This window comes from Phoenix dactylifera, chromosome 6 (genome assembly GCF_009389715.1).
Source record: "Phoenix dactylifera cultivar Barhee BC4 chromosome 6, palm_55x_up_171113_PBpolish2nd_filt_p, whole genome shotgun sequence".
NCBI lineage: Eukaryota > Viridiplantae > Streptophyta > Magnoliopsida > Arecales > Arecaceae > Phoenix > Phoenix dactylifera.
Window position 1 is genome coordinate 2001458 of NC_052397.1, and position 20874 is coordinate 2022331.

Sequence of the window (20874 nt, forward strand, 5' to 3'; positions counted from 1 at the left end):
TATTATCATATCCTGAGAGGGGAAGAAAGAAGTGCCAGCAAGTTTTGTCAATATTTCTTTTATGTGTTTATGATGTTAGATTCTTTGAATTCTGTGATATATTCTTTGTTACTAAGTTCTTCATGTTCTGTTTCGCCCGTCTCCGCCCTAATTTTTATCTTTTGTTAAGTCTTATATGTCCCGAACTCATGAAAAAGACTGAGCGGGAAACTAAAGTTCAAGGACTACTGGTTAAAATGTTGATGTTTTGCCTTGAGAATGTGCAACTGTTTAGATACAGGGTTATTTTTATTTTGAGATCTAGATAACAATATGCTTTGATCATCAGTGAAACATCAATCATCATTCTTTTGATGTCCCTGCCTTAGCATCAACTATTCTAGAATATTGCTCAGTCTAACTAGATTGCTCAATTCTTGAACATATTTGCTGCATTTTCCAAATACTTCTAGAAAACTTGTTCGAATTACAACCACCCAATGAATAGTTTTATATCATAATAAAGTTATTTGTTATGTTCAAAAGCAATTTCTAAGCTTCCCTAATAGTTTATTTTTCTATTGAGAGCAATACTTTGCCGCTAGACATGTATGCATGGTTCTAAATATCTGGATGCAGGTATAATTGAAAATGTCCCATTTTGGCTTTGATTGCATTCAAAGGTTTGGTATTTATGACTGCTAAGGGATTCCATACCTGGAAAATGGACTAAAGCAACAACAAAAACAGCAAAATTCATCCAAGTTATATCAAAGATGTGGTTCGTTATGGAACAAAATATTAAAATTAGAAGACTCCACAAAAAGGATTGTGAAAATATTTGTTGTGGGCTTGATGTCAGCCTGCTCATAAATTGTGCCATAGTATCTGGCTAGTGCATACTGCACTTTTCTAATTCTAAAACAAAGAAAAAGAAAGTTTTTATGCTAGTCGACAATGCTGCGCATGTAGGGTTGGAAGTGGGTTAGGTCCAGTCCTGGCTGCCCCTTGACTAAACATGGCAAATTTCTTACTGGGCTTCTTATGGGGCCTAAGCCTAAAAGTTTATTTGACATCTGGCTCGATCTCAAACTCGAGTTTGGCTGGAGCCGAAATGGGCCCAAACCTGAACTGGTCCTTATCAAACTCGAATACATCTAGCCCAAAGCTTGAAGATTTAGATGCCCTTGTCTCTTTGCCTTTGCACAATGGGGGAGAGAGAGAGAGAAAGAGAGAGCATTTGTATGGAGAGGATAGATAGTATATGGAGAAGGGAGCAGGCTGAGGAAGAGAGAGGAGAGCAAAGGGGATGATCTCTCTCTCACCTCGAGATGGAGGAGTGGAGAGAAGGAAATAGGTGGAGGGAGATTGTCATTACCATCTAGCACATGGTTGATGAGAATGGAATCAAGTATAGGGTTTGAATTTGGGTGCGAAGAGAGTGAGAGAGGATGGATGGGGTTTTAGATGGTTATCTTCTATTAGAGATTTGGATAAATGATAGCTATCCATCAAAAATTGATGGATGGATTGGATTAAATAAGTTTAAAAAATAAGGTTTTAAAAACCAATACTGAAGTGCAGATTGATTTTTTTGAAAAAATGCTACAATACTAAGACTGATACACAATTCTGGACTGCATCCCATACCAACACACTAGGTACTGGTGCTGATTTTCTGTCAGGATGGTGCAGTACCACTCATACTGTCTCATTTTGGTGGTTTTTAAAACTTTGGAATTATATCTTTATACGATATATAAAAATATCAATGTATATCATATTTATTTTTTTGGGATTTAAGTCCGTTTTCAGGTTGAGCATGGGTCTGCTAGCTGTTGCTTGAACCTTGCCTGAAAAACTTTAGGGCTCTGGGATTATTCCTAAGTCTAACACGAACTTCTTCAAGTCTGGCCCAAAGCCTGGCTAGAAGCCGGCCCGGTCAAGGTCCATTTCCAGCCCTATGTGGATGATACCTAACTTTATGAATGGCATCGTAATATCTATTTAAAATATCATAAGCTCTTGATGCTAGTGCTATATGAAACTCCAATTCGTATTTATCCTGAATGAAAAACATTTTCTTGTTACCTGTACAGTCCTGAATGGTAACTTTGTAAACTAGGCTTTAATATTTAATTATGATGTCAAAGTTCTTGGTGTGTCTAGCATTGGAATCTTCTACTTAGTGTAATGTTAATTCTTACCAGCCAGAATCTTCTACTTAGTGTAATGTACCCGCATTGGAATTTTCCCATAAACTCGAACCTGCATCCACTTCTTTACTAAAAGTATTTCTAAAGTATTCGCTTCCCTGCACCTGCGCTCAATTCTGGCAACTAAGTGCTAGCTTTTGAAATTCTTGTTTCACCTTCAGCTTGGTTTGGTTTTCTATCTTTTTTACAGTCTATGAATTTATGGATTTTAAAATTCTATGATTGGTTTTATTCTCAGTTGGGAAGACTATTTCAGATGCTCGCGGCACTTGGTACATGGGTTGAAAAGGAGGAATTGTTGGATAAATACAAACAGCATGGGCTAAATGTTGTTTGTATAGAGGAATGGTCTGATCTTACTAAGATGTTGTTAAAGACTCTTCCTTATTCTCTTACTCCTAGTCAGTTGAATGCAGTTTCAGAGATTATTTGGGATCTCAAGAGACCAGTTCCTATGAACAGACTTTTACAGGTACTGTCTTTATTTATTTATTTATCTGATTTTTTAATTTTGGCTTTCCATATGATTGCTGGTAACATGTTAACCATGGTTTAGTAAGCCTGTTTAGTTGATGCTGCCTCAATTTCATACTCGGTTCTCTGAATCAAGAGCATCCTGTGAGTTCTAGTGCATTAAAAGTGGGTCATGTCTAGAATATAATTTCTTGGTCTATACCTGTATGTACATATGTATGCATGTACATTTGTATATTTATAACCTTCCTTCAACAGAACGGGACACAGGAGATGTATTCAAATCTAACCCTCACAGTCGCAACCATGAAATACTATTGCTAGCTAGCTTAGAGAAGAGAGCTTTTAATGAAAGATAAGAAATAGTATTGAAAGTTAGCAACTGTGTTTAATAGGATAGTGATTCTTCATAAAGCTGCTGCTTTGCTGCAAATTGGAAGAACATCCTGTTGAGCACTTAAAGCCTTTGAGTCAGTACGTGGACTAGCTGCAAGTGAAGCAAAAATTGGCAGAGTAGCTGACTAGCACAGAGATGTCTTAACAGGTTGTTTGGTCATCATAGTATCTTCTGAGCTTTCAATGCAGAAAAGCTCAGACATGCTTACAGGTTAGAAAGTGAAAATGGTTCAGGATCTAACCCTGCAGTGGCTCAAGCACAAAATGTAGCCCTCGAAAATTGAATCAGTTGCTGAAAAAATGGTATTCCTGAAAAGTGGCAGGGAACATGAAAGGATGTTCAAAGCTCAATCTTCGTTAAATTAATAGTAAATTGAGATTCACAGCTGATTGACAGCTAGTCCCTTATGATGTTATTAACAGATCAGTCTTGTGGTCATGGATGTTGCCCCGAACATCAGACCATGGTAAATGTTATTATCAAGCTTGCTATGACTGTCAAAAGTCACATTGTAACTATGTTGAGGCAATGACTTGGGAGCAGGGAGCTTCTATTTTGGTTTCTTCACCAACAAAGCCACAATCACTTTAGACACTTATGCAACTAATTCCAGTAAAGATATATTATAGATGAACAAGTTTGATTCTTTATCATTTGTAAGCCTGTGTTTCATGTATTTATTATGCTAAATCCAAACAAGATATTGTTATTAGTTATCATGTAGGCTGATATTGTTATTAGTTATCATGTAGGCTTTCTGTGGTGCAACATTTTTGCATTCAAAATGTTTCACCTCTATGTTTGATCTATTTATTCCTCTACAGGGTGATGTTGGCTGTGGGAAAACTGTGGTTGCATTCCTGGCTTGTATGGAGGTTATTGGTTCGGGTTTCCAGGTTGGCTAGGTTAAAAATTGATAGTCGTGATTATCTTTAAATTTTTTGTTCTTTAATTGGATTATGTTGCTAAAATTTCATTGTATTGTAAGTTCATTGGTATCAGCAGAATTGGTGTTTGAAATATGGATGACATTGACATTATGCTAATTGCTCAAACTTGTTCCTAGGCTGCTTTTATGGTTCCAACTGAGCTCCTTGCAGTTCAACATTATGAGCATTTAGTTTCTTTGTTGGAGAACATTGGAGGGGACCAAAGTAAACCTTCCGTTGCTTTACTAACTGGTTCCACCTCAGCAAAGCAGTCACGGATAATTCTTAAGGCATGCTTTTTTTAAAAAAAAAAACAGAACTTTTGTTCTTTGCTTTCTAAATACTTTCTGATGTTGCTTCTATAATTTGTTATTGCGGCAGGGTCTTCAGACAGGCGATATAGCAATGGTCATCGGAACTCACAGCCTGATAGCTGAAAAGGTTGAATTCTCGGCTTTACGTATTGCTGTTGTAGATGAGCAGCATCGCTTTGGTGTGATTCAAAGAGGAAGGTTTAACAGTAAGGTAGTTTACTGTTCCTTGGTAGTTCTTCTTGTTCCTTTCTTTAATCTATCTTTTTGCTTCCGCTAGTTGTTTGCCAGTTCTTTTATGTGAGTTAATGTAGCACAAGTTTGTTTCATTAGCAAGTTAAGAACATTTTTCTTTGGAAATTTTCTGAAAGTAGTCTGATTTATGGGGTAATTTGTCAGAGTGCATGTTATTAGGCTTAATTATGAGTTCTGGATGGAAAATCAACCCTAAACTGCATTACTGCAACAGCACCCCTTAGGTTAATCATGTCATTCGGTCAGTTAGGGGAACATGTGCTCATAGTATAACTATTAGATGCGCTGCAGTTTTCTCTCTTACAGCCTGTCTCTTTGCGTTCCATATTAATTCTTGCTTGATTCTTCTTGATTTATGTTGCCCTTTGCTGCAGTTCTGTTATCCTACAACTGAAAGCTGGTGTAGACAGAGAGTGTCAGTAGTTTATTGTTACTTATTGGAGTTCAAATCAACATTTACAATGAGTATAGAGTATTTAGATTTGTATGCTGAACAAGGACAATTAAAGCAGCACCATTGTTTCTCATTGTTTGAACTTTGAAGGTTTTGCACTTTTACTCATTTAAGTTCTCTTTTAACCGTGTTTAGTTTCAAAAACTATGTAAGGAAAATATATTAAACTTGTGGCAATCTTTCCTTCAGATTTCTGTTGGCATCCTCTTCAATCTTGCATAAAGAATTGCACGTACATGAGTCTTTGGCTATGTATATTTGGTTTCATATGTGAATGAGATATTAATTCACTCCTAAATTTGCTTCTCATTTTCAATCTAGAGTTTCTCTCTTATTAATTACTTCTCTAACTTTTACTTAAAATTCTTATAAAGATTTCAATTATATTGACTTTTCCTGACTTGATTGAAACCTTGCAGTTATATTCAATATCACCAAGCTTAAGAATGAATTGCACAAATTCGGATGAGTCTTCTGAAGATAAATCCCTAATGGCCCCTCATGTTCTTGCTATGTCAGCCACTCCTATTCCAAGGACATTGGCTTTGGCTTTATATGGAGATATGTCTCTAACTCAAGTATGTGAATCCACTCTCTTTAATTTTATATTGCTTTTTCTGCTGTCCGATGCTTTCTGTTTAATAACATTTCTTGGTGACCATGTTATAATGGCCATGTAAGTTGACTGATCTTGGTCCCTCAAATGGCTGCAATAAGAGAATTACCACATTATTGTTCATTTTGCAAGTAAGGTCTTCATTGCATTCCTTTGGATTGTATGTTTCTTAGGTTCCTCTTTCACATTGGTCAAAGGCTAACTGCCATAATAGGTTTAATTAACCTCCACATAGAAGACAGACTTCTGATCTGAATGATATGAATTTAGTTGCCTGTGCCTGTCTGAAAGAGTGATAAACTTTTAAGTGCGTGATTGAATTTAATAATTTTGAATTATTAGTGAAGGAACTGCTGTCAGGGTCATCACTTGGATAACCACGAGGATCAAAATGATGATGCCAAGTCAATAATTTTTCTTGAATCAACCTCTTGATCCTCTTAACAACTGCTCAGCAAATGATGATTATATATCAAGTCTTCTTGCAATTACTTATCTCTTTTATTAGCCATCACAAAACTAGTGCATCCATTATTTCTTCTTGACTCCATGAAGAAGCGACTGTCGGCCCTCCCCAAGAGCTAATATCAAGCTCTAACACTAAACAATTAGAATGAAAAGAGGATAACAAGAACAGGTTGCCAAAAGAAATGGAGGTCGAGGCACAGAAAAAGATGGGAAGGACTTGGGCAAGATGGAGGTGTTATGAGAGCCAGGCACAGTCAAGTGGGTCTCAGAAATAGTTTAATTGTAGAATCAATTCCAATGTTGTATGAACATAGATTGGCTATTAATATCGAGTTCAATATAATGTACTATATTTACTCTATTAATTCTTACATATAATGATCAATAATCTTCCCTAGCTACAATCAACTCTAAATATTTTGTCAACAAAATGACGGCAACTTCTCATGTCAAAACTTGTCATAGCATATGGGAAAAAGGCTTCATTTAAGATATTTAAAGTCATCTTGTCTACAGAAAAAAAATTTGTGACCTTGAGACTGCATTATTATGCTTGTCGTGTATGCGCACCCCAAAACATGCGACACTTATTTCACGGGTTCTTGGATATGTAAACATTTATTATAATTCGTATTATTCACAGGACGTTTGTTGGGCTATTTTGGTTTAGACTTGACAACCACTCTTCTTGAATCTTCTTATGTAGATAACAGACTTGCCCCCTGGAAGAACACCTGTAGAAACTTTTGTTCTTGAAGGAAATGAGATTGGCTTTGAGAAGGTCTTCCAGGTAATGTTAATTATACCTGTCTTTATTTTTCTAACGTTAATTATACCTGTCTTTATTTTTCTTTCTGTTTTAGGCAGATAACCATTCTTGATTATGTTTTTGTAACTTGATATCAACATTGGGAACCTTTATTTCATTTCTGTATTGTTTGGTAGTTTTGTTTTTAATTTTAATTCATCAATGAATAGTGTGCTATATTAGACGACAAGGGTAGTAAAAGATTGGCATCATCTATTGGAGAATAACCAATATTGGTGCATGCTTAGACAGTTATGTAATGAAATATGTATTTTCTATGTTAAAGTCCACCAGTTTGGATTGTTTTATTTTTCTACTTATGATTATGAGCATGCGATATGTTGGACTAGTAAAGTGAGATAAGAGGCAATTGTCCTTTGAACTATTAATGCAAGGCATGTATCCTCATTCTGTAGCAACTGAGAATGGATCCTATCAAACATCAATTATGTGTCTTGCTTATATCCTATAGATGGAGGTTTTCTTGTGCAATATAACTATATATGATCAGCACATTAGATGATATGAATGCTTCTGTTTTTTTATTTTGAGATTCAGACTGCTATTTTATTGGGAACAGTTACTCTCATTTTACTCGAAGCTGACTAGTTTTATGATGTATCACTTTCTCAGAGTAGTTTTATGCTTGATACAAACAATAAATCCCACCCTTGGAATTCCTTGGAAGTGATTTTTGAACAATTGTCGCTTTTGGGCTGCCCATAGTATGCAACTACACTTGCATGCACTTGACTTGCCAATACATGTAGAGATGCTTTTTGCAGGCTGGACATACAAATCTGAGTAACCTTGTCTGCTATCATTCTTACTTAAGAGGCAAGTTGGAGGAACTTATCCTTTTTCAACCAATTCTATCCGATTGTACCACGATCTGGAGGACTCAGAAATAGATGGGGAAAGAGCATACTGAATTGAATCCCGAATATGAGTATATCCAAGTATAGATCCATGAGAATGCAAAATTTGTTTTAATGCATTTAATCAATTCAACCATGCATCATTTAATTAAAGGATGCTGATCTCTATGTATAATGCAAGCTCCTTTTTCATTTTGGGGGGGTGGTGGTCTCCAATCCCAATTTTTCCAACTCCATCCTATCCATGAAGCACTTCTCCAATCCCAATTTATCCAATTCCATCCTATCCATGAATCACTTCTTAATGGAGCTGGGAGTGGATTTGCACCTCCCTCTGCTCTTGTGCTTACACTTCTTTTTTCGTAAATATATCCCATTGTGCAAATGCTAAAAGAAAGAAAGAAGCACATTTTATTAAGCCAGGACTATATTTGTCAAATTGACTCCAAATAAATCTGTCATTAATATCATGGTCATCCATCGAATGCTCGCTTGGATAAAATACATGCATTGCACATGTTAAATACTAGTATTTGTTAGTTTAAAATGTAATATAGATATGAAAGAAATTCTTGCATCTGTGCTCTCTTCTTTTGTTCTTCTGGCTGAAATTTGTTTTTGGACCACCTAATGCTCTGCCCTTTCAGTCAAGTGATGTGATGTTATGCACAAACACTTTGGCACAGCAGATTTAGTGTCACTTAATCTCTTCATTGACTGAGGTTCTTCCCTAAAATAATTTTCATCTTTAAATATTAACAAGGACTTTTTTGGCAAGCAACCTAATTTGACTTGCTGAGGACTTACTATTTATGCGCTTGAAGAAACTTTACCCATTTAATAAAATATTGAAGCAAAATGTGGCTCTAGATTAACATTAACACATGTGAGAATTCTTTGCTTGATTAAACTGTTAAACATCATACTCGCGACCCTGTCTAACTGGATATCTTTTTCTTCCTGGTCTAGATCTTCTTCTATCATGTTATTTATAAACTTACACTTTTCCAAAACCTACAAGGTGATGTCACCAGATTGGATCTTAGGATGCACTAGCAAATCAATAACTAGGATCTGAATGCATTAGTGAATTTAATTTTACTTTCAAAAAAGGAAAAAGCTCACAAAAATTAACACTAGCTATGCTTGTTTTCTTCTTTGAAGCACTGTTTTCCTGCTTTCCTGTTGCAGATGATTTTTTTTCTTGGCATAGATAACAAGAAGATTTTTTGACTTAGTTTTTATATTTTATGTACGTTATGGGAGGAGTTGAAGTTTATTTAGTCTCATGCTGTTATTTTCTTAAATAAAATTGTTACAATACTTTCATATAAATATTCATCTTCGGCTAATCCATCTGGAAGGATCTTGCATATGCATGCAGATGATGAGAGATGAGTTAATAACAGGAGGGAAGGTGTATCTTGTGTATCCAGTTATAGAGGAATCAGAGCAGCTGCCCCAACTCCGTGCTGTTACTGCTGATCTTGCATCCATATCAGAGAAATTTAAAGGTTACCAGTGTGGCCTGTTACATGGACGCCTGAAGAGTGAAGAGAAAGATGGAGCGTTGAGAAAATTTAGATCTGGAGAAACACGTATTCTACTTGCAACACAAGTTATTGAGATAGGTGTTGATGTTCCTGATGCATCATTGATGGTTGTTATGAATGCTGAGAGATTTGGAGTTGCTCAGCTGCATCAGCTCAGAGGTCGTGTTGGACGAGGAGCAAGAAAGTCCAAGTGCATCTTTTTGTCTTCCACTTCTGGAACACTGGACCGGTTAAAGGTACTCGAAAAGTCATCTGATGGATTTTACCTGGCAAATGCAGACCTCCTCCTTCGTGGACCTGGAAACTTGCTTGGGAAAAAACAGTCAGGACATCTTCCTGAGTTTCCAATAGCTAGATTGGAAGTTGATGGAAATATCCTACAGGAGGCACATCTTGCTGCTTTGGTAATTATCATCACCTTTGATTTTTTTTTCTGTTTATTGTGGTTAACAAGAATAAATTGACCGCCCAAATCTGCCCCTACTGTTATGTTTAATACCTGATGAATATTGCAAGTTTCTTTCAAAATAATGGTATTATCTAGTCTATTGCTTAGCTATGAAATATGTACCTTGCATTCTCCAAACTTAATAAAATTTGAACTTTCGAAATGGTAAAAGCGGTTAATTTATGCAGTTTATGTAGCATTTTTCTTTTGGTCCCAAAAGCCTCTCTGGTTGAATTATGAATGGAGGTAATAACTGAACTTTGTTGCCATTTTATAAGCAAATTGTTATGTCTGTCGTAGGTGGACGTCATGGGGCCAGCTATTTTTTAATAGTTAGACTTTTGTGTTATATTCTCTATGTCCATCTTGTAAAGGTTCCTGGCATCCATGGTAATAGATTAAGAATTTATTAGTACTTTGCTGAAAAAAGACTTCATAATTTGGAAAAATATTCAGAAGATAATTGAGGATATGTTAGGGATTAAAAATTGAAGAATTTAAAAATAGATAAAAATAAATTTAAAGCATCTTGTCGAATAGGAAAAACTTAGAAAATTTTCATAGCAATGCATGGAATTTCATGAAAGGTCAAGTATTATTTGTGAAAGTTGTATGGTATTCAAATAAGATGTGTTTATTATTTTGCTAAGATGGTGTAGATTCGAGGAAAAAAATTAATGAAGGAATCAAGTGGACTTGGAGAATTCTTCAAAAAAAAAGTTAGTTTTCTTATTATGATGGCACTGTTATCTTAGTTCATTTTCTTTTTTCTTTTTTTCTCTCTTTTATTTTTTTTAATAGTAGGGCCCATAGGCAATGAGGTGTACAATTGGGAGTAGCCCTCCAAATACCCCTAATCCCCCAAACCCTGGTGAAGGCAGGATTTGATCCAAGGTCACTTGGTTCAACTGCCAAGGACTTCAACGGCTTGGTAAGTTGTTACCTTTGTCTTCGTTGACCTTTAACTTATATATTATATTCACCGGACCTTGAGAAGTATTTGACACCTGAAGTGCATTGTCTATGGCAGTTCCTAATGCTTCGTCTCCTTGAAGGTTATTCTTGTTTGACAAGTCCTTGAGGCCATAAAGTTTTGCCATCAATTGAAATACTTGAGCTTGTAGTATCTATTGCATCACTTGAGATTGCTTTATTGCCCCCCAAGCATTCCAGGGCATCCCCACATTATCAGTAAACTTTCTTGAAGATATTTACACATCTTCATTTGTTTTCTTGATCCGGATGACCCTGGAGCAGCCTTTTACTGTATGCTTTTATTTCAACTATGGAACTGCAATTTGAGGCTGCCGACAACACGCATTGTCAGTTTCAACCACTCAAAATTCTAGTTAACAGTACATGTGTAGGTGGTGGCCATTTAATTGTGTTTGGTGTCACTTCTCAATTTCGATGCAAAATCCTTTCTTTTAGTGTTGTATTTTCCACTCAAGAGAGAGAGAACATTAAGAACCTGATGATTTTAGAAGATGCATTTGTTTTTTAGAGTTTCAGCTGAAAATAAGTTTGGCAGCTTCTCATGAAGCAAATTTCTCCGTATCGACCCTGTATGAACACAGATAGGTTACCTTATCTCATTTTCAGTTTTTGTTGTTGTTTTAATTGTTTTTGTAATTTATAGTATATATGCCTGTCAATATTGGTGCTTATGATTTCAGTTTATGTCAACATGAAAATGAATTCACAAGAATGCCTGCCATTGTATATCGGCTCACGGAACAGATTCATGCCAAATAAAATCCATTTTTGAAAATTCATTTGCAAGTTAGATCATGTGTTTTAGTTTGTACACCACCATATACATATAACTTGGTGTACCATTTTTCTGGGATGCAGAAAGTTTTGGGCACAAGCAATGACCTGGAGAGTTTTCCAAAGCTCAAAGCTGAGCTTAGCATGCGACAGCCTCTAAGCATATTGGGAGATTGAACTACAAATTGGGTGGAGGTGACACTTAAGCATGCAGTTGTTAGATATGCATGAACGAAATAGCAGAGTCTAATAATAGAAATTTTGTGGCCCAGTCTTGTGATATATCGGGATGTAGAAACCATACCATTGTGACTTGTTTTGTTGCTGGGTCCAGTTCAAAGTTGTGTGGTTCTTCTGGAGCACAGAATTTTAGGGTCCAATGTATAATGAGTAAGAAAACATAATTGAAATTGCCCATTTTGTAAGTGTTTTATCCAAAGGCATTTTTTTGATTTGGATATCATTGTTTTTTAACTGAGTTTTGTATTAATTAGTGTATGCGTCTGTCTTTTGGTTGGTAAAGGCGGGTGGTTTACAGTTTTATTCCTTCAAGGATTTTTGTAAATATATGCTTTTCTAAAGATGCTTAACTTATGTCTCTCTCCAAAAAAAATTGAGATATGTTTGTGGCTATGTGCCATCAGCATGAACATGTCCTTCAAGACTCTAAAGATTATTTACCATTTGGGGCTCACTTGAATGGACAAGTCAAGCTACTTCTGACCTGGGCGAGTCAAGGTCCGATAAAAAAGGTAAAATCACCATGCAATACAAAGGATATAAATGCAAAACTCGAACTTTAGAGAGGCACAAGTGTATCTTATTAAGGATAAATGATCAAATAGTTAACCTTAAAGAGGGTGTTATTTACCACAAAAAAAAAGGAGTTCTGTGTTTATACGCTTGTAAGCATGTGCAAATTTTTTTAGGCGTTATTTCCATTTTAATGACAAGTAGCGGACTGTCTGGCCACCATTGCAAGCTCAGAGCAAGCCAAGAGGATCAACTTTCCTCTTAGCTTATCTCATTATATCAGAGCGGATATGATCTCACTTCTCTGTTACCAAAAAAAAAAAAAAAAAAATTCATTTGCTTCCAAAAGAAATCAAAAAATAATTTAGGAACCTACAAGATCAATTCATTTTTTTTTCTCAGAGAGATAGTCAGAATTTTATTTGGATTCGAATCCTACTAAAAGATTCACTAAAAATCAGAAATGATTGATATATTCAAAATAATTATATATTTACAAGATACTGTCTTAATTCATTCTATTCCATCATACCCGGGATATGATATGATTGCTATTTGGAGACGTCGATGTAAATGAAATCTTGCTCTTCAAAGCTCTCAACCCCTTGTTCTCCTCGCACATTCCTATATGTGCCTGCGCTTGCACCGTCAGCCCCCATTAGTAATACGGAGAACCCAATGCAACCAAACATTAGATCCATTCTTCCAATGTATTGCAACAAGTATACCAGAGAAATGACAAATATGCTTCATATGACAAAGATCCACTATGGATATGAGTCTATGATTTAGATTTTTCATTTAAGGTCACAAGATACATCAGTTGTCAGGAAAATTAGAAGGAAAGCACTGAGAATAACCAGATTACAGAAAGCACAAGCCTATGGATTTGCACCTTGTATGCACAATGATTTAAGAGTTCCAAGATAACCAACCCCTTGATACTGTACAGGAATCACTAATTTTTTGTTAAAAAAAAAAAGAGAATCTATCAAACAACAACAAGAAGAAAAAAAAACAGTCTGGCCTCCGGCCATGAAGGATAACATAACTAGACTAGTTCTAACATCCATAGAAGACAATGGAATAGGTCTCTAAACTTTTGGTCTTGGCACCTGGTCGAGGGCAGATTACATGCAAGGTGGTGGTAAGAGGCATGCAGTGTTGGTGTTGGTTGTGAGGGTGGCAGGCTTCACTTTGGGCTCGGGCTCATGGGCTGCTCAGGTTCGAGCTCGGGCTTGGATTTAAACGGGCCTCATTTTGAGCTTAGGCTCTAGCTTGTTTGACTAACAAGCCGAATTTTTACCGAGCCGAGCCTAAACCAAGCCCGAGCAGCTCGGCTCGTTAACCGGCCTAGGCTTCAGCAGGAAGGAGTACAAGGTGATAGCACGGGCAGATGGATTTGGGGAGAGAACACAACAGATGAGCCTTTGGTTCTCCTTCATCAGCGCCCGTTTCGGTACGTGAAATTCCTACCTCTCTTCTCTGAGTTGGTCCTGCAGAGCAAAGTTCAGAAGAAAGGAAAAGAGAATTTAGAGTGTGACAATATGAACATCCAGAGATATTAGCAACTGTTTGATCAAACAAATAATCCCAACTCCCTACAGCAAAAAATGAACATGAAAAATTGCTCTTGCTAATTTTTGCACCTCGAATGAAAACCCTAACCATAGTGGGGACTTTCAAATAATGTTTTTCTTAAGTTGTTACGAAATGTAACGGCGAAAGTTTTAGGCTGACAAGTGCAATGATACTAGCTGAAATTCAAGGTTGTGCGGGGAAAAAAAAAAAAGCCCGAATCTCATATTGTTAGGATCATAACTGTGAGTCACGGCTCATTTTCTCTTAATCTAACATAGATAACCAAACATTACTCGCAATGAATTAGTTATGATGCAATAGGATTGTTGTTGGTCTTTGGTTTCGAAAAGTATGGATGATATGTCTAATTAGTAAAACTTGTTAGGCAAATAACTTCTCATTATAAATATAAACCGAAGCATCTGACAGAAACTAGAGGATAACATACCTTGATAACTTTTTGATCCTAACTTGCCCATCAAAATTTGGAAGGAAAAGGTGAAAGATAAAAGAAGAAGTATGCAAGGAGGAAACGATTTCAAGGTGGAGATCAACCCATGCGTTTCACTTACTGAAAGATTTAGCAAGGAAACCATGATACACCATGGGAGGTTTTTTTTTTTTTTTTGATTTGCACTACCTGGGGTGCAAAGGGACGTAGGCGAATTACGAATCCTTTCCCCGTTTTTTATGCTTATATAGTGTGAATCGGAATTGATGGAGAGGCAATGGATCTCATTGTATTATTCGTTTCCTAACTTGCCATCGTATCCATTGGTAAGTTATGATGCACGTACATGAACCCAATTTACTATGGAACTTGTTTCCTAGAATAGCATATAGAGCACAGCAGCATGTACATGAACATACAACGCCAAGGATTTTGTTTCCTACACTGCTATCAACACATCAAATTTTATTAAAGCATATGCAAGAATGAAATAAATACCCCGAAGTTTTATTCCTGAAAAGCATTAAGTCCATTAAAAAGCACATGACGAGTACGTGAACCTACTTCACCTGGAATGTTGTTTGCTAAAATGTCATTGAAAACTTTACAATTAGTGAAGTGGGTTGATGAACAGAAGTTACCCAACCAAGGTATGTCGTACCATCCCGAACTGGATGGTACAGAGCATACCATACCATACCAGTACTTAATACAAGTGAAAAAAAATTCATACCGTATTGCATCGACGCTGTGCTTCTATGGCATCCGTACAGAGTCCGGCACCGATATGGTGAACTGACTCCAAGAGTCCCCTAGATAAACTAGAATCACCGGGGACTATGTTTTCTGAAAACTGCATCAAATGCACCAAGGATTATTCAATGTTTGCATAATAGCATGCAACTGACAACATTTTGTATGAAAAGTCTGCATTTTTCAAGATTGTTTCAAAATACTATTGGGTCTTTATTTTCACAAGCAAATGCCATTGCAATCCCTCCCCATTGAGGGAAGGGTTGAAGCCTTGAAGGCAAGCCATGGGGGTATTGGAGGTTGTCAGTTCCTCCTTCCATGACAGATGGGCGCTGGTTTAAGCCATCTTCAAATCATATAAAGATGACTTCACTTTCAGAGCTACAACGCTGGAAACCTTGTCATCATTTTCATGCATCTCCACTATTTTGGACTTAAATCATGTCTAAAAAGAACTTAAGGAAGCGACTTGCTGACTATTTCAAGTCCAAATGGTGGTTGATTACTATCTCCATCTAACTAAAAGAAAATTGGCATTTCTATCTCGCACTAAATTATATATCATGGATATTTTTTTCTTTTGCAGAAAGTTAAAAAGATCCATAATTTAAGGTGGAAAAGATTTTCTTTTTTTTTTTTTTTTTGGGCGTGTGTGGGTTGCGGGGGTGGCCGGGGGGGGGGGGGGGGGGGGGGGGAGGATTAAGATAGAAAAGATTACAGCGGGCTTTTCTGGCTTTTGAATCACTATTATGATTTGTTATTAAATGGGCTGTTAAAAAGGGCTAGACTGACCGGCCGGCCTGCAAGAGGCTAGGCTTGGCCTTCGGTCTAAGGCCCTTATGTGGGGCCCAGATCAGAGAACTTCAGTTTGTGTAAATTCCAAGGGGCAAGCAAAAAGTAAAGAGTAAATTACAAAAATATCTTTAAAATTAGAGGTAAATTATATTTATACTCAATAGTTTTAAAAAGTCTACGCTCATCCCTCTGAGATTTATTTTTATGCAACACTTTAACTAATAACTTAACAAAACATTAGTCAAACTATTAACCTTAAATAAGATCTAAATATAATGTCAAAAAAAATTCAAAAATAACCAAAGTAACCTTAAGTGACATAATAGTTATCCAAGAAAATTAAAAAAAGATATGCATCCTCTTTTCCACCAAAGAGCAATTTTGACTTTTCATATGAGGTAAATGGTTTCCTAAGTATAGGTTTTACAAGCTATTAGATGTGAGTATAATAAATGTAAACCTTAAGGAGATATTTGTAATTTACTGTATGGGAGCAGAAAAGGATATATTTTGGTTAGAAGGTAACCTCTAACTCAATGTATTTGTTTTATTTGTTAGAATTAATGTTTTCTCTTTATACTTTTGATTTAGGTTCTAAGTAGTAATTTTATTTTTTTTTTTTCCTATGAGTTTTCAATCTAGATGTGAAGTTTGTAGATGATTGTAAATCTAGCCACTAGCAGTAATGTGAAATCATATCTAGGTTTTTCATTGTTATTCATCATCCTATAGGTCTGATATCCACTTATGCATGTAGGACTTCAGTAGAGAAAGCCAATCATTTTGTAAGATAATATCCAATTTTCATAATAGAGCTTTTATGCGAGCTAACAAAATATTTCTATTTTTTAATTTAAATACTTAATTTGTTCTTTTCCACTTAAGTAAGTATGTGAGCTATATGCTCTCATACACACAAAAAAAAAAAAGGAGCAGTCAAAGAGAGACATGCTAATGAAGTTATGTAACCTCCTGCCTTCTCTTACTTTAGGATTCAAAAATGAGCTTTGCTTGACTGCCTTTTTATGTCAATCTCTATTAGTTCAAAATTTTATTCTCTCCTAATTTTAAAGCCCATTTTATATCCAGCCTCTAGTTTTATACATGTATAACTGTGTGCAAAATTGGTATCAAAATAGATATCACCATACACAGATTTAGATACAGCTATATGCACACAAGTTCAGATGCAACTATGTGCAGAACATGTATAACTGTGTGCAAAGAATTGGCCAGACTATATAGAAGATTAAAAATAAAATGATAAATATATATGCTAGGTCTAAAATCTAAAATGCTAGTCAAAGAAAGGACTGGATATTTAAGCTCCTTTTCAAATATCTTTTATATAGTTGCATGATTTTGATCTCATAGTATATCCAAAAAACCCTACAAAAGGCATTTGTTTGGTTTAGACATCTGAATTATATTTTTTCGGTTTTGCTTCTGATTTATGGCATCATATATTTTCACTTGTTTCCAAATCTAACCATCTTCCTTTGGAACGCTCTCCGTGTATCTTGTGAATACTGAAAATATCTTGTGAATCCTGAAAATATCTTCTGATATCTTTACCATAAAATCTGATGGCATATAAAGTTCAAAGATTTCCTAGGGGTGGTGTCCTAGGAAACATCCTACACTTATTACATCTAACAATAAAATTTATTTACCACTGGTTAGCTTACTATTTATATTAAATCAATATGTGTCAAATAAAAAAAATATTTTTCAAAGTTTAAAAAGTAAACAAGCACCTATTGGAAGATAAGTATAACAACCAGGCTACAATGCAAATTGCCAACTAAGAAAAACCTAGATCATAACAAAAAGAAAAAAAAGAGAGATTCTTATCTTTCGAACATACTAGATTTCTTAATTATCTATAATTAAATTATTATTATCTTTTTTTTAGAGGATAGACAGGTTATCAAAAATTGCATGCTTTACCTGCTCATTTTGATAGAAATTTTTTTTTTTTAAGGAAGGTGGGGGTGGTAAGTTTTGGGTAGATATGGAGTACAATCGGTGAGCATGATATCAACTCCTACCATGCGGTGACCACATCCAGTGTCTGTGTGTGAGTGCACTCCATACAAATCCGGCAGCGCCATATCAAGCTAACTCTAGTTTCGTTAATTATTTAATATACTTTAAATTCAGCACCTCCTTTAAGATCTTTACCGTACGCGTGTCGAAATTCTCTCCATTTGCTTCCACGTGGTGTCCTCTGCGCACTCCCTCGCCCCCATTGTCCATCTGCATTCGCAAGAAGAACCCTCTCTTCATAACAAATTATCCCCATGTCCCCAATATGTTCTCTGCTATTATAAAAGGGCCCCTCCCTCCTACCACCCTTAACACCACCTCTCCCTCCCTCCCCCCCTCCGGGGTTCCTTTGGTCCCATGTTTACACTAGCTTGTAGCCATGGCCAGCTGCGTGGATCCCCTTGTGGTAGGGAGAGTGATAGGTGAGGTGGTGGATCTCTTCGTTCCCACCGTGACCATGACGGTGAGCTATGGATTGAAGCATGTCAACAACGGCTGTCACGTGAAGCCATCGATGGCTATCAACCCTCCGATGGTCCAGATCGCAGGCCGAGGATCTGATCTCTACACTCTGGTTTGTATGCATGGTGTTAAAATCACCACTTGTCTCAAAAGTTTAAGTTTATAGGATGAAATAGATTTATTTATATATTTTATATTTTCTTATACATGGCTCGCTAGCTATCTGCCCTTGGTTGTCTTAGTATGCATGATTAATTTGGTGTTGCGCCATGGCGACTTCACTTATTTCCGGTTCACTGTATACCTTATAGGTCACTATTGATCCAGATGCACCCAGTCCTAGTGAACCGACCATGAGGGAGTGGCTCCACTGGTAGTCTCTAATTTAATTGATGCTGTTTTGCTTGATTTGTTTCTATATACATACATGCATGCATGCATATATCGATAACATGTATTCTTTTTCATTAGTTGCTTGTTTTTGTGGATTTAGGGTGGTGGTTAATATACCAGGTGGAACAGATCCCTCCCAAGGTGAGTAAACAGTCCCGTGTATGACAGACAAAGGTAGAGCATAAGGGAAAGCTGAAAAATAAAAAGGACGAGGAGAGTTAGAATGTATTATTTTTATGAAAAGGTTGTGTTTGATAGTCCTGGTATTCAAAGCAACGGAGAATTTTGATTCTTTTTTTAAATGTTAAGAAGGAAAAGGAGGTATATTTATTTTTTTTAAATTTTAAATGTATATAAAATAATTTTTGTAGTGTTTATTGATATATATATATATATATATATATATATATATATATATATATATATATGTTCTTTATAACAGTTAATTTTCAAATAATATAACTCTGCGAGGAATGTGTCTGTCTAAATACACTGTAAGTGAAATATTTTCATTAAAAAAGATGTGATCATGGGACTGCGCTGCGCGCAGGAGACTCACACAGACCACTGCATGGTTCATGAGTTCAGAGCCTCTCTGATTCCCAAAGCGTCTTCCAAAAGCCAACCTCCTCAGGCCACGCACACCCATCCCCTCTATTCCCACTTGGCACTCAACAGTTGTCATGCCAACCCTTTGCAACGTGTCGCCCGCATGACAATTGGCTATGCTGCCTTATGACACGTGTCTCTCCTGATTGTCGCATAAACGCGGTCTTTCTTCCATCCCTACTAACTTTTATTCTTTTGTTGTTTTCTTGGTGGTGGTGGTGGTGGTGGCAGGGGAGGAGGTGGTGCCGTACATGGGACCGCGGCCGCCGGTCGGGATCCACCGCTACGTTCTGGTGCTTTTCCGGCAGAAGTCGAGGTTCTCGATGGGGATGGGGCTGTCTCTGCCGGCGTCCCGCGCCAACTTCAACACCCGTGCCTTCGCCGCCCACCATGACCTCGGCCTCCCCGTCGCCGCCGTTTACTTTAATGCCCAGAAGGAGCCCGCCAATCGCCGCCGCTGAATGCCCCTCCATCTCGTCCATCGTCCCATGCATTCTCGCAGTACTTTGCTCTGGTCCTTTACTCTTGGGTGCTTTTTCTCTTAGTTTGCGGAACTCTGTACGTTGCAGCAATAAATTAATACCTCCACATGCTTTCATGGAAGGGATGTGGTGGTGGCGTCTGTCATATATAAATCAGTGTGTTGCATAAGTTGAATGATATTATGGATTATGGTTATAGTTTTTGATTGATTCTTATGGTGTTGTTTGATGTTTGCTAAAAAGATACTATATCAGTCTGGGATGCTTGAAAAGTTATAGATGACAAGCAAAGGAACGTTCTAGTTTGGCGATGGCATTTCTTGAGTGGTGTTGCTTATGGGATTACCTTGATAGCAAGAGTATCAGCTTTTTCGCAAAGCAGCCAGAGTGAGACAAAGGAAATAAAGGTGACGCGCTTTACAAGATGTATAAAACAAAAATAAGAAAGAAAATAGAGTGCCATCCACGAGCCCAAAACGCGTTCTCCTTCTTCTTCTTCTTTTTTATTTTATTTTTTAATTAATAAATTACAAATATCTTCTTAAAATTAGAGATAAATTATATTTATATTCAATAATTTGAAAAAACTACATTTTCTTTCTTGACGTTTATTTTTATTCAATACTTTAACTTGTAACTTAACAGAAAGTTAATCAAACTATTAAGATTGAATGGGACCTAAATACAAATGATCAAAATAATCTTAAATGACTTAACAACTATATAAAAATATATAAAAAAAAAATCTGTGCATCCTTCTCTCCGTCTAAGAGTAATTTTGACTATTTATATAAGATAAACAATTTTACTAATGTCGTTAATTTAACTGATGTAAGTGTAGATTTTATAAATGTAACAAATGAGGTTTTTGTAATTTATTTATTTATTTTAGTGACTCATTGCGCTGGTTGCATGCAAGAGAGGAAATTCTCTGTCCATTGGAATAAGCGGATGGTCTATTGTAGTCAGCCATTGCAGTCCATGCTCCAC

General features: G+C 36.4%; 2 protein-coding genes across 3 annotated transcripts in view; both read left to right on the plus strand.

The window, feature by feature from the left end:
- The window catches only part of LOC103701939 (ATP-dependent DNA helicase homolog RECG, chloroplastic), a 34876-nt gene extending 22768 nt beyond the window's left edge, over nucleotides 1–12108 (plus strand). For both annotated transcript variants that reach the window (XM_039127086.1, XM_039127087.1), the window contains exons 11-18: nucleotides 2434–2667; nucleotides 3891–3962; nucleotides 4133–4285; nucleotides 4377–4520; nucleotides 5435–5593; nucleotides 6806–6889; nucleotides 9170–9742; nucleotides 11641–12108. In XM_039127086.1, the coding sequence (XP_038983014.1) occupies nucleotides 2434–2667; nucleotides 3891–3962; nucleotides 4133–4285; nucleotides 4377–4520; nucleotides 5435–5593; nucleotides 6806–6889; nucleotides 9170–9742; nucleotides 11641–11733 (1512 nt within the window). In that variant the 3' untranslated portion in view covers nucleotides 11734–12108. The remainder of the gene's footprint in view (nucleotides 1–2433; nucleotides 2668–3890; nucleotides 3963–4132; nucleotides 4286–4376; nucleotides 4521–5434; nucleotides 5594–6805; nucleotides 6890–9169; nucleotides 9743–11640) is intronic.
- A 6150-nt stretch (nucleotides 12109–18258) lies between these two features.
- LOC103701938 (protein MOTHER of FT and TFL1 homolog 1-like) lies at nucleotides 18259–20100 on the plus strand. The gene is made up of 4 exons (XM_008784165.3): nucleotides 18259–18512; nucleotides 18712–18773; nucleotides 18894–18934; nucleotides 19634–20100. Exons 1-4 carry the CDS (start codon nucleotides 18318–18320, stop codon nucleotides 19861–19863), a joined length of 528 nt encoding a protein of 175 aa, XP_008782387.1. The 5' UTR covers nucleotides 18259–18317; the 3' UTR covers nucleotides 19864–20100.
- Nucleotides 20101–20874: the final 774 nt, after the last annotated feature.